This window comes from Maylandia zebra, linkage group LG3 (genome assembly GCF_041146795.1).
Source record: "Maylandia zebra isolate NMK-2024a linkage group LG3, Mzebra_GT3a, whole genome shotgun sequence".
In the NCBI taxonomy this organism is placed as follows: Eukaryota; Metazoa; Chordata; class Actinopteri; order Cichliformes; family Cichlidae; genus Maylandia; species Maylandia zebra.
In genome coordinates this window covers 17,933,220-17,952,337 of record NC_135169.1, presented here as the reverse complement: position 1 = coordinate 17,952,337, position 19,118 = coordinate 17,933,220, and the positions used below count along the sequence as shown (strand labels likewise).

General features: G+C 38.4%; 1 protein-coding gene and 1 long non-coding RNA gene across 2 annotated transcripts; both read right to left on the bottom strand.

Moving 5' to 3' along the window:
* Positions 1 to 1,760: 1,760 nt before the first annotated feature.
* Positions 1,761 to 7,966, bottom strand: LOC101471363 (uncharacterized). Its single transcript, XM_076880322.1, has 4 exons — positions 7,720 to 7,966; positions 6,964 to 7,248; positions 6,596 to 6,745; positions 1,761 to 4,790 (listed from the first exon to the last, which is right to left on the bottom strand). The coding sequence occupies exons 1-4, from the start codon at positions 7,964 to 7,966 to the stop codon at positions 1,921 to 1,923; spliced, it is 3,552 nt and encodes a 1,183-aa protein (XP_076736437.1). The 3' UTR covers positions 1,761 to 1,920.
* LOC143415019 (uncharacterized) lies at positions 7,965 to 15,325 on the bottom strand. The gene is made up of 3 exons (XR_013095627.1): positions 15,245 to 15,325; positions 14,380 to 14,464; positions 7,965 to 8,010 (listed from the first exon to the last, which is right to left on the bottom strand). It is a non-coding gene; the product is annotated as an uncharacterized LOC143415019 (long non-coding RNA).
* Positions 15,326 to 19,118: the final 3,793 nt, after the last annotated feature.

Sequence of the window (19,118 nt, the reverse complement as noted above, 5' to 3'; positions counted from 1 at the left end):
TGAGAGTATGAGTGGGATAAAACTCCTGAAGCATCTGTTTAAATTATCAGTGCATTTATTAATGGTGCTCCATAAATAAACCAAAACAATGTTGTTTTGTGCATAACAAAAAGCTCACAATTGTGCAGTCAAAATGTAAAATAAAAGATGCTGAGCATAATAACAAAGACAGATTTTGCAGCTGCTCTGTTTCCAAGTTCTACTGCGCAACTGACAGCCTGGAGTTTGAAATCCTCTTTGTAACCGTGTCTCTTACAGGCGCCATTTATGGTCCTTACACACATAATATGGTAATATTACGTTGAAGCAGAGTAGTATCACTCTGCGAGGCTCCTCGGTAGCCGTAATGCTCCAACAATCCATCAAGCAGTGCAGCTTCATAGCTTACCAAAGTCGTACCAAAACATTTTTTGACATATTTTTTTAAGCTGTGTACCACATAAAATTGGTTCGAGGTCAGGAAGCACAACCAGAATTCATACATAAGGCAGACTGTCGATTTTTGAGATGAAAGGATTTTAGGCCGTGCGTCAACGCGTTAGCCCGGTTAGCTCACTAACGCCACCCAGCCCCACGCACGGGGTGATCCGCGGTAACTAGTCAACGGAGATTTGCCCCGTTAATGCAGTTATGGCATTAACTTTACGCTGACAGCACTAAAATAGTAATCTTCAAATGTTTTCTTTTTACCGACCAGCTCCTCTTTGATAGCTGCCGTGTCCATCTTGTCGTTGCCTGCAGGTGAAGCGATGGGGGAGGGGGAGTTGTGTTCAGTGAAGGAGAGAGGCGGAGTAACACAGCGTAGAGACAAAAGTGGACGAAAGAGAGGCAAACTTGCGGCTCCACGAGTATAATTATAATGTAACATAGACTACATCGATATAAATGATATTGTCACATCTCATATTTCATTTAGTTCATTTAGTGGAGCTCGCTGGCCATGAGGACTCCACCACCCCATTCACACAGAAACTAAAGCACACATTTTATTGGCTAAATGTGATTCGAACAAATTAAACGACACGGCAGCAGGTGCCCCCGAACTTTATTTTATTTTATTTAAATAGCGGCGGGGGGTTGCTGCCGTTGGTCATGAGTGAGCCAGCCTATTTTGTTTCGTTCGGTGGTATGGCGGCCACAGACTGCACTTCATGAAATACGCATAGGGGGTGTCGCGGAGGCTTGTCAGATATGAGCGCGCCTCTTTAGTAGCGAAGTTTGTCGGATTTTCATTGTTTTGTGACATGGCACGTAGTTTGTGACATGGAATCTTAAATGATATAGTAAACACATACCCATAAGCCAGAAATTATGTTTTTGGAGTGGCACAAATAATTTGTGTGGCATCTTATTGAATGCAGAACAACTGATTGTTCTGTAAATAGTTATTTACAAAATCAAGGTAAAAGGTAAATGGATGCAAATAACTTTGTTGTTTGCAAAACTTGTGCAAATTGACAATTTATATTTGCATTTAAAGTTATGAAATATGATTCATTAAACATGTTTGTTGCTGTTACAGTAAAAATATAACTTTTTCTACTCAGTTCATATGTTTTTTGTCTGATTTTAGATCAATTGTGTTAATACAGTATGTCAAAATGAAAACATAACTGTAAATTCAGACACGTGAGGTTGTGCTGAAAAGAATGATACCAAACAAGGCGAAGTAGATAGATTTTAAAGGTAAAATGTGGAGAGAAAATCACAGAGTACATGCAGAACTGAAGAATATGATATGAACAGAAGAATTATGTTTTGATGCATTAGCAGATATATTTATTCAAAAAAATATCAACATGAAATAAATTAATTTTAAAGTTGAATATTTCCAAGTCACATAACCTTCAAATTGACTTTCTCTTTGCAGCAGAGGTTTTGAGTTTGAGCTAAAACAAGCTGCTCTTTTGTTCCTGAATGTTAATCCACCTCCATCTGATCCTGCAGATCTTCATCCTTTTCTTTCAGACATTCTTGTGGTTCTGTTTGAACTGGCAGCATCTGCTGATCTTTGGTCCATTGCATGGGTTCATACGATTGTGATGTTGCAGCATATTGACTGTGAGCTGCATCATGAACATTCATATGATCACAATTTTGTTTTTTCACATACTTTTTTGGCTTTTTAAAATTCTGATGCTTGCTTGCTCTTCTTTCTTCCTCAACTTTCTGTTTCTTGACTGGCAGTGTGCAGACCTCATTCAGTTTCAGTGCATTTGGACGATTTCTACTCTGGTTATTCTTTTGATCAAAATCACATGTTCGTTGCATCGGCTCCTCCTCCTGTTTTTCTTCCACACAGACTCCTCTCTCTGTGAGACTGACAGATTCTTCCAGCTGCTGTTTTTCATTTACGTTCACTTGTTGCTCCGCCTGCAGCTCTCCTTCATGTGGGAGTTGTAGTTTTTCTCTCTCCTTGTCTTTCCTCTTTGTTTCCTCAGATGTGAGCCCTTCATTAACCTCCAGCTTCTTTCCCTGAGCTCCTTCTTTCCTCTCTGCTCCTCTCAGTTTCTCTGGCTGCTCTCTGATTTGTTCTGGGCTCTGTTGACATGTTTCCTCTGGTTGTTTCTTGTGGTTTTGTCCTTGTATTTTCAGATGTGTATCCAGTGGAACTTGGACTGATGAAATCATGCTTTCTGTCTGACCCCTCTGTTCCTCTGGTTGGTTTTTATTATCTTTCCTTATTTTCAGTTCTCCCTCATCTTTCTCTCTTTCCCTTCGTGTCTCTGATTGAAGTCTCCTCTGGTTTTCCTCTCTCTGTTGTTCTGCCTCCAGTTTTTCTCTCCATGTCTCCTTCTGTGGCATAAACACAGAATTTACTTTGTTTACTTCACCACTGTTTTCCTCTGCTCTCTTTTTCTCAGTGTCTGACTCTTTCATGTCCACATTTCTCTCCATCTGTCTTTTTTCTACAAGCTGCTCTTGTTGTCTCTCTTTTTCTCTCCGTGGTTCCTGATCACTGCTCAGATGAAAAGAAAAATTAAAGGACTTTTCTTCTCCTAATAGCATGGGCTCCTCTTTATGTTCTTCTGTAAATGGTGAAAACTGAAGTCCTGAATATTCTTCAGCCTCCATCTGATCTTCATCCTTTTCTTTCAGACATTCTTGTGGTTCTGTTTGAACTGGCAGCTTCTGCTGATCTTTGGTCCATTGCATGGGTTCATACGATTGTGATGTTGCAGCATATTGACTCTGAGGAAAATTGTCAACGTCCATAAACTGATCATTTTGTTTGTTCACACACTCTTTTACCTTTTGGGAATTCTGATGCTTCCTTGCTTGCATTTTCTCTTCCTTGACTGGCAGTGTGCAGACCCCATGTGGTTTTCTGCTCTGGGTGTCGACCTCCATCAGCTCCTCCTCCTGTCTTTCTTGTAGACAATTTTTTGTTCTTTGATTCTTCCTCTCTGTTTTTTCTTCCTTGCGATATTGTTTTTTATTGTCTTTCCTTATTTTCAGTTCTCCCTCATCTTTCTTTTTTTCCCTTCGTGTCTCTGGTTGAAGCCTCTTCTGGTTTTCCTCTCTCTGTTGTTCTGCCTCCAGTTTCTCTCTCTGTGTCTCCTTCTGTGCCATAAACACAGAATAAAGATTGTTTACTTCACCACTGTTTTCCTCTGCTCTCTTTTTCTCAGTTTCTGACTCTTTCATGTCAACATTTCTCTCCATCTGTCTTTTTTCTACAAGCTGCTCTTGTTGTGTCTCTTTTTCTCTCCGTGGTTCTTCATGTGTTTCTTGTTTCATTTCAAACTGAGGCTCATTCACAGTCACAGCAGATGTTTTTGTTCCTGGACTGTCGGTGTTGCTTCTTTGCTCTGTTTCTTCCTGTTTTTGTTTTTTATCATGATCATTTCGTTGTGTCTCTTTTTCCTTTTCTTCTCTTCCTGTCATGTCTTGTGTTTCTACTGTAATCAAAGACTCTTTGTCACTAACAGTTAATGGATTTATTCTCTTTTCTTGTGGCCTGTCAGTGTCCCTTGTTTGAACTGTTTCTGTCACAGGCTGATTTTGTTGTGTTTCTCCATCTTTACTTCTCTGCTCTCTGATGTCCACATTATGTGTTTCATGTCTTCCTCTCCTGCTCTGTTCTTCATGTGTTTCTTGTTTCATTTTAAACTGAGGCTCAGTTTTAGTCACAGCAGATGTTTTTGTTTCTGAACTGTCAGTGTCCACTTCTTTGCTCAGTTTCTTTTTGGTTTTTTTCATGACCATTTTCTTTTGTCTCTTTTTCTTTCCACTGTTGTTCACATCATCCTTTTCTTCTCTTCCTGTCATATCCTGTGTTTTGTGTTCCATCTTAATCAAAGACTCTTTGTCATTAACAGTAGATGGATTTATTCGCCTTTCTTGTGGACTCTCAGTGTCCCTTCCTTGCTCCCTTTCTGTCTCATGAACATCGTGTTGTGTTTCTCTTTCCGATTTAAAGTTTTTCTCTTCTCTGTTGTCCACATCATCTTCTTCTTCTCTTCCTGTCACTTCCTGTTTTTCTTTTGTTTCTTTTTCTATTGTAATCAAAGACTCTTTGTCATTAACAGTAGATTGATTTATTCTCTTTTCTTGTGGACTGTTTATGTTCTTTATTTGTTCTGTTTCTAAAACAAACTCATCTTGTTTGGTTTCTCTGTCATCTTCATGTCTTTGGTCTTCTCTGCTGTCCACATCATCATCTTCTTCTCTTCCTGTCATGAGTGGTTTGCTTTGTTCTTCCACCACTGGCATCCCACTGTTTTTAGAGTTGATCGTGTTTTTCTTCCTGGCCTGTTCAGCTCCATCCTCCTCACTCTTCTTTTTTTCTGTTAAATAAAAGAAGCAGTAGAAATGGATGAAGAACAATATGAAACAAAGTTCTTGTTGTTTTTTGGTAAATGGGTAAACGTGAGAAAAAATAAATAAATTACACATTAAAGTATTTGAAGCAACCTCAATAAATGAGCAGTGATTGAGATTTAGTGCCATCTAGTGGTGAATTTACAGATTAAAACCAACTGTTTGCCTTGCGGATGCACAGAAACAGTGACAGACATCACCAGTGTTGGGGAGTAACACAATACACGTACCACCGTTACGTATTTAAAATACACAAAATGAGTAACTGTATTCCGCTACAGTTACCATTTAAAAAGGTGGTATTCAGAATACAGTTACTCTGTTGAAATAAATGGATTACACGGCGGTATTTTCCAGTTTCATATGTTAGGCTATGTCCTCTCTATTTTTGGTAATTCCACGTCGTGGAAACCAAACAAAACACTCATCAAGAGGCTCTAATGTCTGTGTCTCATGTCACCTCTACTTCCGGCCCGCATAATGACCTGAAGAAATATTTTTAAAAGTGATTGTTCAAAAACTTATTCAATATGAAGGCAATAGGCAGAGTGTTACAGGCACAGCCCTAAAGAATGTAGCCTCATGGTCAGTGTAGCCCAGTTGTAACTAAGCTATTAAGACTCGACTGCAGCCTTTCAAAGCCTCTCTCTGTCTCTTGCTAGCAGAGTTGACCCAGACAACAAAGTAAAGCTAGTTTTCAGCTACGAGCCCAAAATGAACCAGACGTATTAGCCAGAGGTCCCTTTACTACGGTTCAGAGCTGCAGACCTGTTTTATATACGCGCGGAATAGTTTTCTATACGGGATCACTGCAAAAAGTCCAGCCTTACCTAATGGCCACCCTACTCTTACTCATTTTATATTAAGATTTAAAAATCTAGTTGGTATTGGTATGGCGAGTATCCTTCAGTAATAGTAATAAATCACACAGCCATAGTACATTCATGTAGTTGTAAAAAGAATTATAATATATTAAGTAATCCAAAGTTTTCTGTTACGTTACTCTCATTGAGTAACATAATGGAATACATTACAAAATACTGTTTGGGGCATGTAATCTGTAATCTGTAGTGGAATACATTTTAAAAGTAACCTTCCCAACACTGGACACCACACATGAGTAGTCATCTATATTCTTGAACTATTTGGCTCCATCTATCTTAATGACCTCATAGTACCAAATCACCCCAATATAACATGTTGTCATGAGACTGATATCTAAAATATTCCCTCTCTCATGCTGTCTCCCTCCTCTCCCTTTGTCTTTAAACAACAGTAGCACTGTTTCCATGAGCACCCTGTTTATCAACAGCTCTGGAGACACTTGTTGTTAATCCAAGCCTCAACAGATCCAGTATGGAAATATGGGACCGGCACTGGGAGTACATTGATTTTTTGGGGGAAGGTTTGCGTCCTGTGGGTTCCTAGTTGTATGTTCCTAGCCAACATACATTCTTACAGCCAACAAATACAATACACTAGAAATGTTGGTGGATTTTGAGTTTCTCTACTAATAAACAATGATGAGCAGACTCTGTGGAACTGAACCATTTTTAGGGTTAAGAAGTCAACAATTCTATTCTTCAGGTGATTGTTGTTCTAATAGATCCCTTTAAGTCTTTTACACTGGACTCAGAAATATTTTTAGAAGTAACACATAAAATCATTTCTTGATAGATTGATTGATTATATGAGAAATAATAATAATAATTATTCTTATTTACGAGGGTAAAACACAATTATTCATCATTTAGAGAAAACAATGACTTACTGAATTTGCCTCTTCTCCACTTCCATGCAAAGAAAACTGCACCAATTAGAAGAAGAACAACAGCAACACTGACAGCCGAGGCAACAGTGACATTTGGATTACTGATTGGACGACTGGGTGGACCAGAAGGACTGACCAAGAAGAAATCATCTGAAATTAATAAAACAATTCATAATTCATTGTTTACAATATATATTAGTAAAATATCATTCTTTGATTCATATCTTTAACACTTCTTCTCTCAGACCTTTATGGGTCACCAAATCATATGTGTCCATCTCTCCCTATCCCAGCATCCTCCTCTGTCACCTCTCTTACGCACTTGCCATTGCTCGTTGTCGCCCCATTAAATAAAACATTCGATTTACCTGGAACATGTATGTGTGTCTCTCTGCGCTGGTTGGTGTTCCTCTGTTGGACTCTGCAGGTGATGTTGTTGCTGTGTCTCTTCTCCACAGTCACTCTGCTGCTGACAGTATAGAGGTCATCAGGACCTCTGAGGGTCTCTGTAGGTCCAGCAGAGAGGTTTCCCTCACCGTCCAACCACAGCAGCTCAGGCTCTGGATACCAGCCTGCAGACTCACACTGTAACACCACTCCACTGATGGTTTTATTGAGGCCTGCAAAGCTGATAACAGGTGAGGAGACGGCACCTGGAAAAAGAGGCTTGTCTCACTTCACAGCTGGTGGACTTTGAACATAGTTCTGACTTCAATCTTTTCCTAACTGATAATGAGTTGTGTAACTTAATGAATGATAAGGCTTGTTTACTTTGTTGTAATATTTGTAATACTGGACACTACTACCAGAGAATACTGGAGAATAGAGAGATTATTTCTCAGCATAAACAAATGTTTTTGTGATATGTACCAATTGCTTGCCATGAAAATTGTCATGGGAATTGAAATATTGTCTTTATCTTTCTCTCTGCTACTAGCCTCTGAGGTGTGTGTTATGGAGACAGATTTTGGCTTTTTCAGGTAACTTCATGGTTCAATTCTTATCAACTCTGAGTTTCAGAGTTTTCTATTCTTTTGGCTAATGTTAGCCAATGTTAGCTGATGTTTAATAGTAAATGAATTGTTCTTAATAGAAGAAGCTAAATAACTTAGACATCCACTTACTAACAACAAGTTGAACATTAGAGTCTTTACGCAGGTCTGGAACAAAGCATCTGTATTTTCCCTCATCAGACGGTTTTACTCTGGAGATCTTCAGAGAAAGTTCTCCATGTTTCATTTCATTAATAAACAGAGATGTTCTGCCCTTGTAGGATGGATTTTGTAACTCAGGTCTCTCCGGCCACACATGGACTAATCTGAGGTCCAGGTCAGGTCTACTCCACTCCACAGTCATGTCTGAAGCATCCATGGTTGCAGCAACTGGCTGATTTGCACCAATCACCTCTGACTGACCTGAGACAACAAAGGCTTCTGTTTTTATTTCACACAGAAATGAACAACAAACCTTGTTATTACTGTAAGCACATAACAGTTTGGTATAATTCCAGTGAGTCAGTGACTGGCGAACTTAACTAATGTGGTAACTTTGAATGTCTAAAAAAATAACATAAGCAGTTATGGATATTATTAATTAAATAATATAAATATCACAGATGGGGCCAGTTCATCGTGTTATTCCCAGTGAGAAAAGTAATAAAGAACTTAACCTTGAGATGAGAGTATGTCATGGCTGCACTTACAGCCACACAGTGGCAACATAAACCATATTAGTGTAGAGGCTTTTACATAACATTGCATTTACATTTGTGTTTAAATATAGGAATTAATTTACAGGACAATGAAGTTTGGTTTAGAATTAATTCACATATCCACATAACACTGCGTGTGTTACTGCGTTACTAAAACCGTGATTTTTTTTTTGCGACAATGTCTCATGACATTGACGTAAGCGAGTGCGACGTTCATGACAACAGATCAACAATGGATAATAAACTGAGTGCGGGAGAGAGTATGACTGTGCAGCGTTTAAAGCGTGGAAGTACTGACCTTATTTTAAGTTTGATTCCATAAAAAGTGACAAAAACATTAGTGTCCGTTGTGCGTGGGAAGAAAACTTCTTTTTACAGCGAAAAACCCCCCTAAACTTCCAAGCAAGCTCCAAGTGCGCTACCACGTAATGGGAAACTCACAGAGAAACTCGCGGATTCTTCAACTGACCGCTGCAACACACCTGCACCAGGGTAAACCTCCGCCTACCCTACTCCTGGTTTACAGGTGAAAATAGAGCAACAGGACCGCTAGTCTTTGATTTTATTTATTTTCTGCTGTGTTTTACTTGCATCTATTTGAAAGACTGAGTGTAAACACAAAAAAAATATTTTATTTTATGTGCTGGAATGTGCAGAAAATAGGTTTAAATGTTAAACTAATTTCTTCAAGTCAGAGAATATTGCATATAATTTAATTTTTACTTGATGCATAAATTTAAAAGATTAAAAGTAATAAAACAAGTTTTATTGTTTCATTAGTTTTTTATTATTTTTTAAAAGGGACTTTTCCATTTGATTACATTTTGTATGATCGATTATGCAGAAAAAGTAAAATTGGGCTGAAAGATCTATCGCTTTATCACCTATTCAGGTTGTAAATCGTGTTTTTAAAAAGTAACTAAGTAACTAAGTAATTAATTACTTTTGAAAATAAGTAATCTGTAAATTAACGGTATTACTTTTTGGGGGAAGTAATCTGTAATTAGTTACTGATTACCTCCCTGAACCTGGTTTCTGCCTGTTAAAAGGGGATTCTTTCTTCCCACTGTTGCCAAAGTGCTTGCTGATTGGGGGTCATTTCATTGGTGGGGTTTACTCTGATCTCTCTGTATTATTGTTATCTTTACCTTTTAATACAATGCACCTTGAGGCAACTGTTGTTGTAGAAATAAAACTGAAATGAAATTAATTGAAACAAAAGTACACTGAGAAATTTTACAAGAAAAAAAAACATTAAGGCAGTTTTTTAAACAGAAATAGATTTTGGGAGTCCTATGATATAAAATAAATACAGTATCTAAAGTTGCTTCTATGAATAAATTTGCTCATAACCTGCCAGAAAAAAAAAATACTTGCTTGTTTTGGATCTTGACTATTTGTACATGGTATATGGAAGGCTGTTAAGATGTTTTTAGTATACTATATGTGTGTGTGTGTGTGTGTGTGTTTGTGTATGTTTATGTTTGACCACACACAGTGCTAATAAATTATTATTAGTAGTATTATTAGCATCATTGTTATAGATTATTAAAGATTGTTATTTACTTGCTCTAAATTGTAGAATATTTAGTTTATTTTGGGTTTGGTACATTTTTTAATGACTGTTATTTGTAATTTCATTTTCATTTTCTTTACACCACTAGAAGGAGATCCTTTCAGATTCAAATCACCATGGTTAACTGGAGTTTGTTGGATTTTCCTCTGTAATTGTAAAGCTTCTACGTTGGTAAATGTAGCACCACCACTGTTTGTGTGTCACCATTGTTTTTGGACTTCTGGAACTCATTGGCGCACGTGATTATGGTCACGTGATCCATGTCAACCCTTGACTGTCTAAAAAGTAACTCATTTTTAACTCATCAGACATGCACTGTCCAGACTTAATCCTTAATCTGAGAAACTGGGCCTTATTTCAGGAAGCCGGTTTAGAAAACTCAGAGTGAAAAACGATACTCAGGGTTGAGTAACCCCGAACTGTCCAACTCGGAATATTCGGTTTCAGAAAGGCTGATAACAAGTAGTTCAATCAACGCGGAGTTGCTTTAACCCCAAGTTAAGCGCGCGCACGAGGATACATAAAGCCCTGATTAGTGGAGCAAAGATTAAGCGAGTCACCATGGAGACGGAGGGAAAGAAGGCGCGGTCAATGTATTTTACAGCGCTTGAGGCCGAAATTCTGATTTTGCAGAAAAAAAGTAACACAGCCTCAGCTGCAAAAGAAAGGGAGCATACATGGCAAAACATAGCCGACAGAGTCAATGCGTGAGTGTTAATTTAAACATTGATCTAGGGATTTCCACCCATTTAACACGTTATTTTATTATATTTCATTTTTTATTTTATACATTTTATTTTGTGACGTGATGTGAGCGCAGGTGCAACCCAACAGGCCCCAAACGTGCCTGGCAGCAAGTAAAAATGAAATATAAAAATATAGTCCAAACAGGTAAGGTGTAATTGTATTATGAGCCATAGTGCTTGGTCTGTTTGTCCGATGTAAATCAATTGCTGTTAGAGGCTACATTAATTTTCTTTCTGTAAGCACTTATTGAAATTATCTGAGCACATTACAAGTAAATATTTGCTTACTCTGTATGCTCAAATGTGACCCGTTATAGCCAACAGAAAAAAAGCGGAGGCCCGAAAGACAGGTGGGGGTCCTCCACCACCACCACTCACAGAGGCTGAGCAGTTGGCTTCCACATTTGTGATAATGTTGGCAGCATCACATATGATCTTCACAGTGCAGAGAACACAAATTAGCATCCATTACTATAATGAAATAATTTGTTAGTTTGAAATGCTACAGGGAACTATGTACCTGCACATTAATGCTGTGGAAAGACTTCCTGTTCACATAGTCTCCTTCATTTACTGAAGGAGCAATGATTGGAATGTGAGTGCCATCTGTACAGCCAATCACGCCTGGGAACCGTGAAAATAAATGTAAAATTTAAGTAGTAGTTCAAGTATCACCACATCATGAATTAAGTTTTGTTCATCCTGCTACCTGCAATTTTGTGACATCCCTCTTTGATGAATCTTGTGGGTCTATGACCGGGGAACACCACAAACGAGTACAGGAGACGTTTCAGTGCAACTGTAACATTCCTGACTGCCCGACAGACGGTAGCCTTGGAAACGTGCTCAGCGTCATCAATATTATACAGGAAGCTCCCGTTTGCAAAAAACCGAAGTGCAATACAAATAATATGTAATGAACTGAGAGAATGTCCGCGATGTGTCACATGAGCAATACTAGGCCTGAGGATGTTATTCAAATAAATTATAGATTGTGCTGAAAAACGGTAACGTTCACACAGAAAATCATCAGGAAATGATAAAATGTCCAAACGCGCTCTAATCACTCTCTCCTGGCGGAGAGCTCTGCAGAGAATTTGGGCTTCAACATCTACTGGCTCTTCAAGGAAGGGGCACGCCATGTCTGACACTTCCTACAGTCAGGTTTCTGACAAAGAGGCGGAGAACGTCAAGGGTTAGTTGAAGTAAACCTGCTAGGGGGCAGGTTAGCTTCACGGAGTGTGTCGTCATAGTAACTCACTCAGAATTAATCTGAACTCGCTTTGTGAAACCGAAAACCCAGAGTTTTCGTTAACTCAGGGTATACTTACTCAGAGTTTGCACTAAACCGGCTTCCTGAAATAGGGCCCAGGTCATAGATTTTGTTCCATCAAGTGTACACCCATAAGGAAGAGGATTTCATAGTTAAAATCTCATCATGCTTTAATATTTTCATAATGGTTTAACTATGTGTCAGTAAATATTATTATTAATAGAATTATTATTTTGCAGGTTCAACAAACTCACATAGCTTGATTCAATCTTTAATATGTACAGTTATTTCAACTGCTTCAGATATTATAAGTCCATTCAATGGGTGTCAGAAATCAGATTCTAAATTGACTGATAACATCCGAAGCCAGTGGTTATTTAGCAAATAACAGACTTTGATATAGTCCCTCAATACTATAACATTTGTGAATTAATGTGTCAGATGATTTGTAATACTAATGCTCTTACCATCAGAATTAAGAGATATCAAAAAATGTGTTGCCACCATGAAATTATACTAGTACTACTTGCTAGTCATGACATTTCATGATCTGATATACAAACCCAGCTTCCAAAAAGCGGGCATGCTCTAAAAAGTAATTAAAAATAAAATGCAATGATTTGCCAATTACAGAAAATCATTTTAATCATAATAGAACATAGAAAATATTGTAAACCTCAGACATTATGCTATTTGACGAAAAATATTAGTTCATTTTGAATTTGTTTGCCGCCACACGTTTTAAAAACATTGGACCAAGGAAACACAAGGCTGGAAATGTAAGTGATATTAAAAAGAAAGAACATCTGGAAGAACATTTTTCAAGTTATTAGATTAGTTGGCAAAAAGTCAGTAACATAACTGTGTATAAAAAGAGCATCGCAGTGTGGCAGAGTATCTCAAAGGTAAAGATGTGCAGTTCAACAATCTGTAAAAGGACTGTCTACAAATTGTGGAACAATTGTAGGATAATGTTTTACAACGTAAAATTGTGGAGACTTAGAATATCTTATCATGTACAGTACATGATATTTTAAAAAGATTCAGAGAATCTGGAGAAATTGCTGTCAATGTACATACACAGAAAAATTAAACAAAATAATTTCATCACAGTAGAAACCAGAAAAAATATATAAATGCTTTAGCTGTGTAAATATACCATTATAAGAAAAATATTAAGTATGTGATGACAGCAACACGTCTCAAACATGTTGGGATAGGGCCATGTTCACCACTGTGTAGCAGAGCTGTAAACATCTGGAATCTGAGGAGACCAGTTGCTGGACTTTTGGGTCAGAATGTTGTCTCATTCTTGACTGATAAAGGATTTTAGGTACTTAGCAGTCTTCTATCATCTTTGTTGGATTTTGCATTTTATAATGTGCAAAATGTTTTTTAACTGGTGAAAAGTCTGAACTGCAGGCAAGTCAGTTAAGAACTTATATTCTATTCTACTATGAAGCAGTGCTGTTGTAAAAGATGTGGTTTTCTATTATCTTGATAAAATATGTAAGGCCTTCCCTGAAAAACATGTCATCTAGATTGGAGCATAAGATCTGTATTTACCTTTAACCACTGATGATGCTTTTCCAAGATGTGCAAGATGCCAATTCTATAGGCACTAATGTAGCCCTGTACAATCAGAGATAACAAGATGGTCCAGAACACGGTGTCCATTTTTTCTTAAAATGACTTAGACCCAGTCATGTACTGTCCTGTTGCCAGTTAATGTAATTAAATGCAAAGTGTTCCTCCAGTTGTTTCTTTTTAGTAATACTTACTTTTCCAGGATTACCTTTCAAATTCAAAATAAATAATGTTTTTTGTAGTGGTTGTCTGTCTTTTTGTGTTAGCCCTTTGACAAACTGGCAACCTGTCCGGGGTGTACCCTGCCTCGAGCCCTGTGGTAGTTGGGACAGGCTCCAGCCACCCAGTGAGCATTAGTTACATACGCAGAGGATGGATGGAATCTTTCTTTTGTTCAATAATAAATAAAATATGTGTTTTATGTAATTTGCAAATCATTATCTATTGTATCAATATTACAAATGATTTAACACATTCACTCATGAAGCCAAGCAACTATATCAAAAGTTTAATACTGGCTAAACACCTGTATAAATATACTTAAGTCAAACAGTGTCAGTTTTTCCAGCCTGCAAACCTTTTTTTTCCCAGCATGTCATTGTATGAGTTTTTGGAAGGTGTGTGCTATTGATATGTACAGTTAAACTATTATGAGATGGCCAGTGTCTGGCTGTGCAGTATGGTAGTCACTGATTATTTTTATACAGTGGACACTCGAGATGGTCCCTTAATCATACATAAATTTAAATATTCATTTCTGTATGTAAACATACGGTTGATTCTGTTTATCTGGACATTTAGGATTTTCTTACCTGGATGATTGAGCATGCATCAAAACATGAATCTACAATTTATCTTTTATTTATATAAATGAATGACTGGATAATTTACCTTGACACAAGGATATCAGACCAAGGACAATACAAGTGTACAAAACACTGAAGACATCAAAGCAAGGATTAAGCATCCTACAGGTCTGGGGAAAAAAAAGAATACAGACAGACACTTAATACTTATTATTTATTATAATTTTCTTCTATGCTATGGATAAACTACTTAAACTGTATTCCTGTTCCCACTAACTGTAATGATATCATAAGGACAAATCAGGTGACGTCACTGTTTTACATTAAGAAGTGAACAACATGGTCCGGTCCGAATAAAGACGTATAACAGGCTGGATCCATCAAATCTTTTAACCCAATTATGCAATAGTTCCGTTCATTTAATTCAGAATGTACTGCTCGAAAAAAGACCTGTTGCTTTCCTTTGTGTACTCCGTCATCTTCGAAGCAGAACAGGCTTCATCTTAGTTTCACTTTCATTTGCAGTTACATTAAAACAGACTTCTATGGAAATGTGTTTTTACATAAATGTGTCTTATTTTAGATGTGCAGCATCTGGATTATTTAAAAAACAAAGCGTAATTATTTAAAGCTTAATTCAGTATTTCGTGACGTCCAAATCAAAAGAGAAAGTCCAGCAGGAATTCGGTGACGAAATTAAATGTCCCTGAATTAACTTACAGGCTATGAAAACGAAATGGTCCGATTATATGATGCTAATGTATTTGTATTTATTTTTTACAACTTTCTATAATAAAAAAAAAGTGAACAAAAAAGTACAAGTGTGGTAACCTGCGCCACTCCCACAGGACAAAGGCAGCACTGTCCTTGTTTTAAATTAAATCAAAATAATCTTTTTTTCTCCTCGAAAGTCCGAGCAGAGCACATTATACACATGTATGGAATCATACCTGCAAACCCAGTATTTCGGAAAGCTCCCTGTCAGCGATCAATGACCAAAATCAAAGAAAGAGTAAAGAGTAAATACTGTTTCCGCTCACTTGCTGCAAAAGGTGAGCTTCCGCATATCTTTGGCGGCTGGACCGATTAGATTTGTTTACGTTTACATATTCCACTCTCCGTGTTCCAAATGTTGAATCCGTAGATTCATCATTTTCACTTCAGGGAAAAAACGGTCTCCAGCTCGTGCAAATGCATACGCGTATCAACATTATATTATCTTCAGACAAGGAAATTATCCTAATTTAATTTTTTTTTTTTTTTTTTACAAAGTATTCCGCCTGGTAACCCTCTCTTACAGATAACGAGCCGACGTCTTCCTCAAGGCACCACCGATCAGCTCGACTGACCCTGAAGTTACAGCCTGTTCACCTGATAGGGAACAGCTGAAGGGGAACCAAGTTACCTGGCGACGGTCGCGGTTTAATGTGGACTACGGTGGCTGGGAAGTGCAAAGTGCAACAAATTAAAAAAACAAAAACAAAACAGCAACATATTAAAAATCCATGCTGACTTAACAAAGCTTCAAACCTGCTTTTCAGATGGTCTAATATTTAAAATAAACAGGTTTCAGTACAGATCTGTTCTCCACTGTATCACTCTTTTATTTTACACACAACAGTGAAACTAAACTCAGCGGAGACGGCAGCAGAGAGGTCACATACATCACACAGGAAAGAAAAGTGTTGTTTTTCCAGGATTTATTGTTTACGAAGTTTACCTTTGACGTCATGTCCGGCTGTGGGGGCGCCAGATTACAAAACAGAGACTTGCATTGTCTCAAATTCTTAAAATATTTCATTGAATGAGTCTATCTTCTTCCAAACCTTAAACACGTTTTATCTTGTTCACACAGTTTTGACATCATGTTGTGGAGCCACTTTTCAGTAAAACTCTAAACAGTCACTGAAACCCATTTTTCACAGTGATTTACTGATGACACGGGATCGAAGCAACTGGAGGCAACAACTAAACACGACTACAACAAATACAACACTAGTTAAACACAACAACTCAGAATTGTTCACACCTGCTGCTGATTGCCGATGTCATTTACATGCATTGAGCCAGAGCCAGGAGGCCTGAGCCAACAATGCATGGACAAAAAGAGGCAGGGGAGGTCAGGGCCCTGTTTCAGGAAGCCGGTTTAGAAAACTCAGAGTGAAAAACGATACTCAGGGTTGAGTAACCCCGAACTGTCCAACTCGGAATATTCGGTTTCAGAAAGGCTGAAAACAAGTAGTTCAATCAACGCGGAGTTGCTTTAACCCCAAGTGAAGCGCGCGGACGAGGATACATAAAGCCCTGATTAGTGGAGCACAGATTAAGCGAGTCACCATGGAGACGGAGGGAAAGAAGGCGCGGTCAATGTATTTTACAGCGCTTGAGGCCGAAATTCTGATGGCAGCATATGCCGATAACATGCAAATCTTGCAGGAAAAAAGTAACACAGCCACAGCTGCGAAAGAAAGGGAGCATGCATGGCAAAACATAGCTGACAGAGTCAATGCGTGAGTGTTAATATAAACATTGATCTAGGGATTTCCACCCATTTAACACGTTATTTTATCATATGTTATTTTATTTGTTATTTTATACATTTTATTTTGTGATGTGATGTGAGCGCAGGTGCAACCCAACAGGCCCCAAACGTGCCTGGCAGCAAGTAAAAATGAAATATAAAAATATAGTCCAAACAGGTGAGGTGTAATTGTATTATGAGCCATAGTGCTTGGTCTGTTTGTCCGATGTAAATCAATTGCAGTTAGAGGCTACATTAATTTTCTTTCTGTAAGCACTTATTGAAATTATCTGAGCACATACAAGTACATATTTGCTTACTCTGTATGCTCAAATGTGGCCCGTTATAGCCAACAGAGAAAAAGCGGAGGCCCAAAAAACAGGTGGGGGTCCTCCACCACCACCACTCACAGAGGCTGAGCAGTTGGCCCTCAGCCAAAACAGTGGGCGCCCTGTGGCCGAAGGCATCTCTGCGGGGACATCCTCTGAGTCAATAACCCCGCAAGACACAAGTGCCTACATAAGGGGTAAATCCAAAATAATACATGATGTGCATACATCCTTTCTTCACAGTCACCTTTGCAGTGCTACTCATTCATTTGATAAACTCTTTACCATAATGGATTATTTTGTAGTGAAGTTATTTTCCGACTGATTTTGCCTTCCCTCACTCTTGGTTGTCTTTGAGAGCATAATGACAATGAAGTGTAAGGTGATTGGTAAATGTTTGTTAATTGCCATTTGGTCCCTTGTAAGTTATAAGTGACCTGTATAAACCTCATATTCTATCAGTTGATGGTGGTGGTGTACTGCATCTGGTGCAGCCTCCTGTTGAGCCAGACCAACATGCAGTTGTGAGTAATACTCCACAGATTATATGAGTTTACAGTAGAACAGCAATGTTGTCTATTTCTTTACTGCAGGAAAATAATGAAGAAACATTGACAGCTGTTACAGAGGAGGAAGCAACAGAGACACTTTATGAGGTTTACATCTTTTAATACTTTGTGTACAGGAAATACAGGCGACCAATAAAGCCAGTTGAACAAAAAATCTGTTTATTCTTCTTTCAACATGTTGAGGTGATGGGTCAAAAGAAATGATTGTGACATATGGTGTCTCTGACTGCACTTCCATCTTGTATGTCCGTGGGAGGGTCAGGATGTTCATGGTTTGGATCACTGCTGATGTTTGGTTCAGAAGGACAGTGTTCTCCTCTAATTGTGGCAATGTTGTGAAGAATCACACATGCCACAATAATGTCACATGCCCTTTCTGGGGTGACCCTGAGTCTTTGCAGGCACTGGAACCGGGCCTTAAGCATTCCGATAGTCATTTCAATTCTGGCTCTTGTCCTGCAATTAGCCAGATTATATCGCTGCTGTGGGCCCGGTTCAGGGTCAGGGTAAGGGGTAAGCAAATAGGGTAAACATGGATACCCCCTATCACCAAGCAAGTAGCCAGTGAACTCTCCTAAGACAGAAGGATACACTTCAGTTCAAATGTCCCTGAAGCAATTGGTCTTTATATATTTTAAAGTATTCTCAACTCACCATGTCCACATTTTGTGCTCAGTGTACATTCACGGAATATTTGTGAGTCATGGACAGAGCCTGGCCACTTGGCTTCCACATTTGTGATAATGTTGGCAGCATCACATATGATCTTCACAGTGCAGAGAACACAAATTAGCATCCATTACTATAATGAAATAATTTGTTAGTTTGAAATGCTACAGGGAACTATGTACCTGTACATTACTGCTGTGGAAAGACTTCCTGTTCACATAGTCTCCTTCATTTACTGAAGGAGCAATGATTGGAATGTGAGTGCCATCTATACAGCCAATCACGCCTGGGAACCCTGAAAATAAATGTGAAATTTAAGTAGTAGTCCAAGTATCACCACATCATGAATTAAGTTTTGGTCATCCTGATACCTGCAATTTTGTGGCATCCCTCTTTGATAAATCTTGTGGGTCTATGACCGGGGAACACCACAAACGTGTACAGGAGACGTTTCAGTGCAACTGTAACATTCCTGACTGCCCGACAGACGGTAGCCTTGGAAACGTGCTCAGCGTCACCAATATTATACAGAAAGCTCCCGTTTGCAAAAACCGAAGTGCAATACAAATAATATGTAATGAACTGAGAGCATGTCCGCGATGTGTCACATGCGTAATATATGGCCTGAGGATGTTATCCAAATAACTTATAGATTGTGCTGAGAAACGGTAACGTTCGCACAGAAAATCATCAGGAAATGATAAAATGTCCAAACGCGCTCTAATCACTCTCTCCC

Bases quoted from the DNA above. Each gene is read 5' to 3' on its own strand.
- LOC101471363 (XM_076880322.1), bottom strand. From the start codon at position 7,966: ATGGATGCTTCAGACATGACTGTGGAGTGGAGTAGACCTGACCTGGAC. The intron at 6,746-6,963 runs GTAAATCGAATG...TATTAATTTCAG, and splicing joins GACACACATACATGTTCCAG to ATGATTTCTTCTTGGTCAGT. The intron at 4,791-6,595 runs GTAAGTCATTGT...TTTATTTAACAG, and splicing joins GTGGAGAAGAGGCAAATTCA to AAAAAAAGAAGAGTGAGGAG.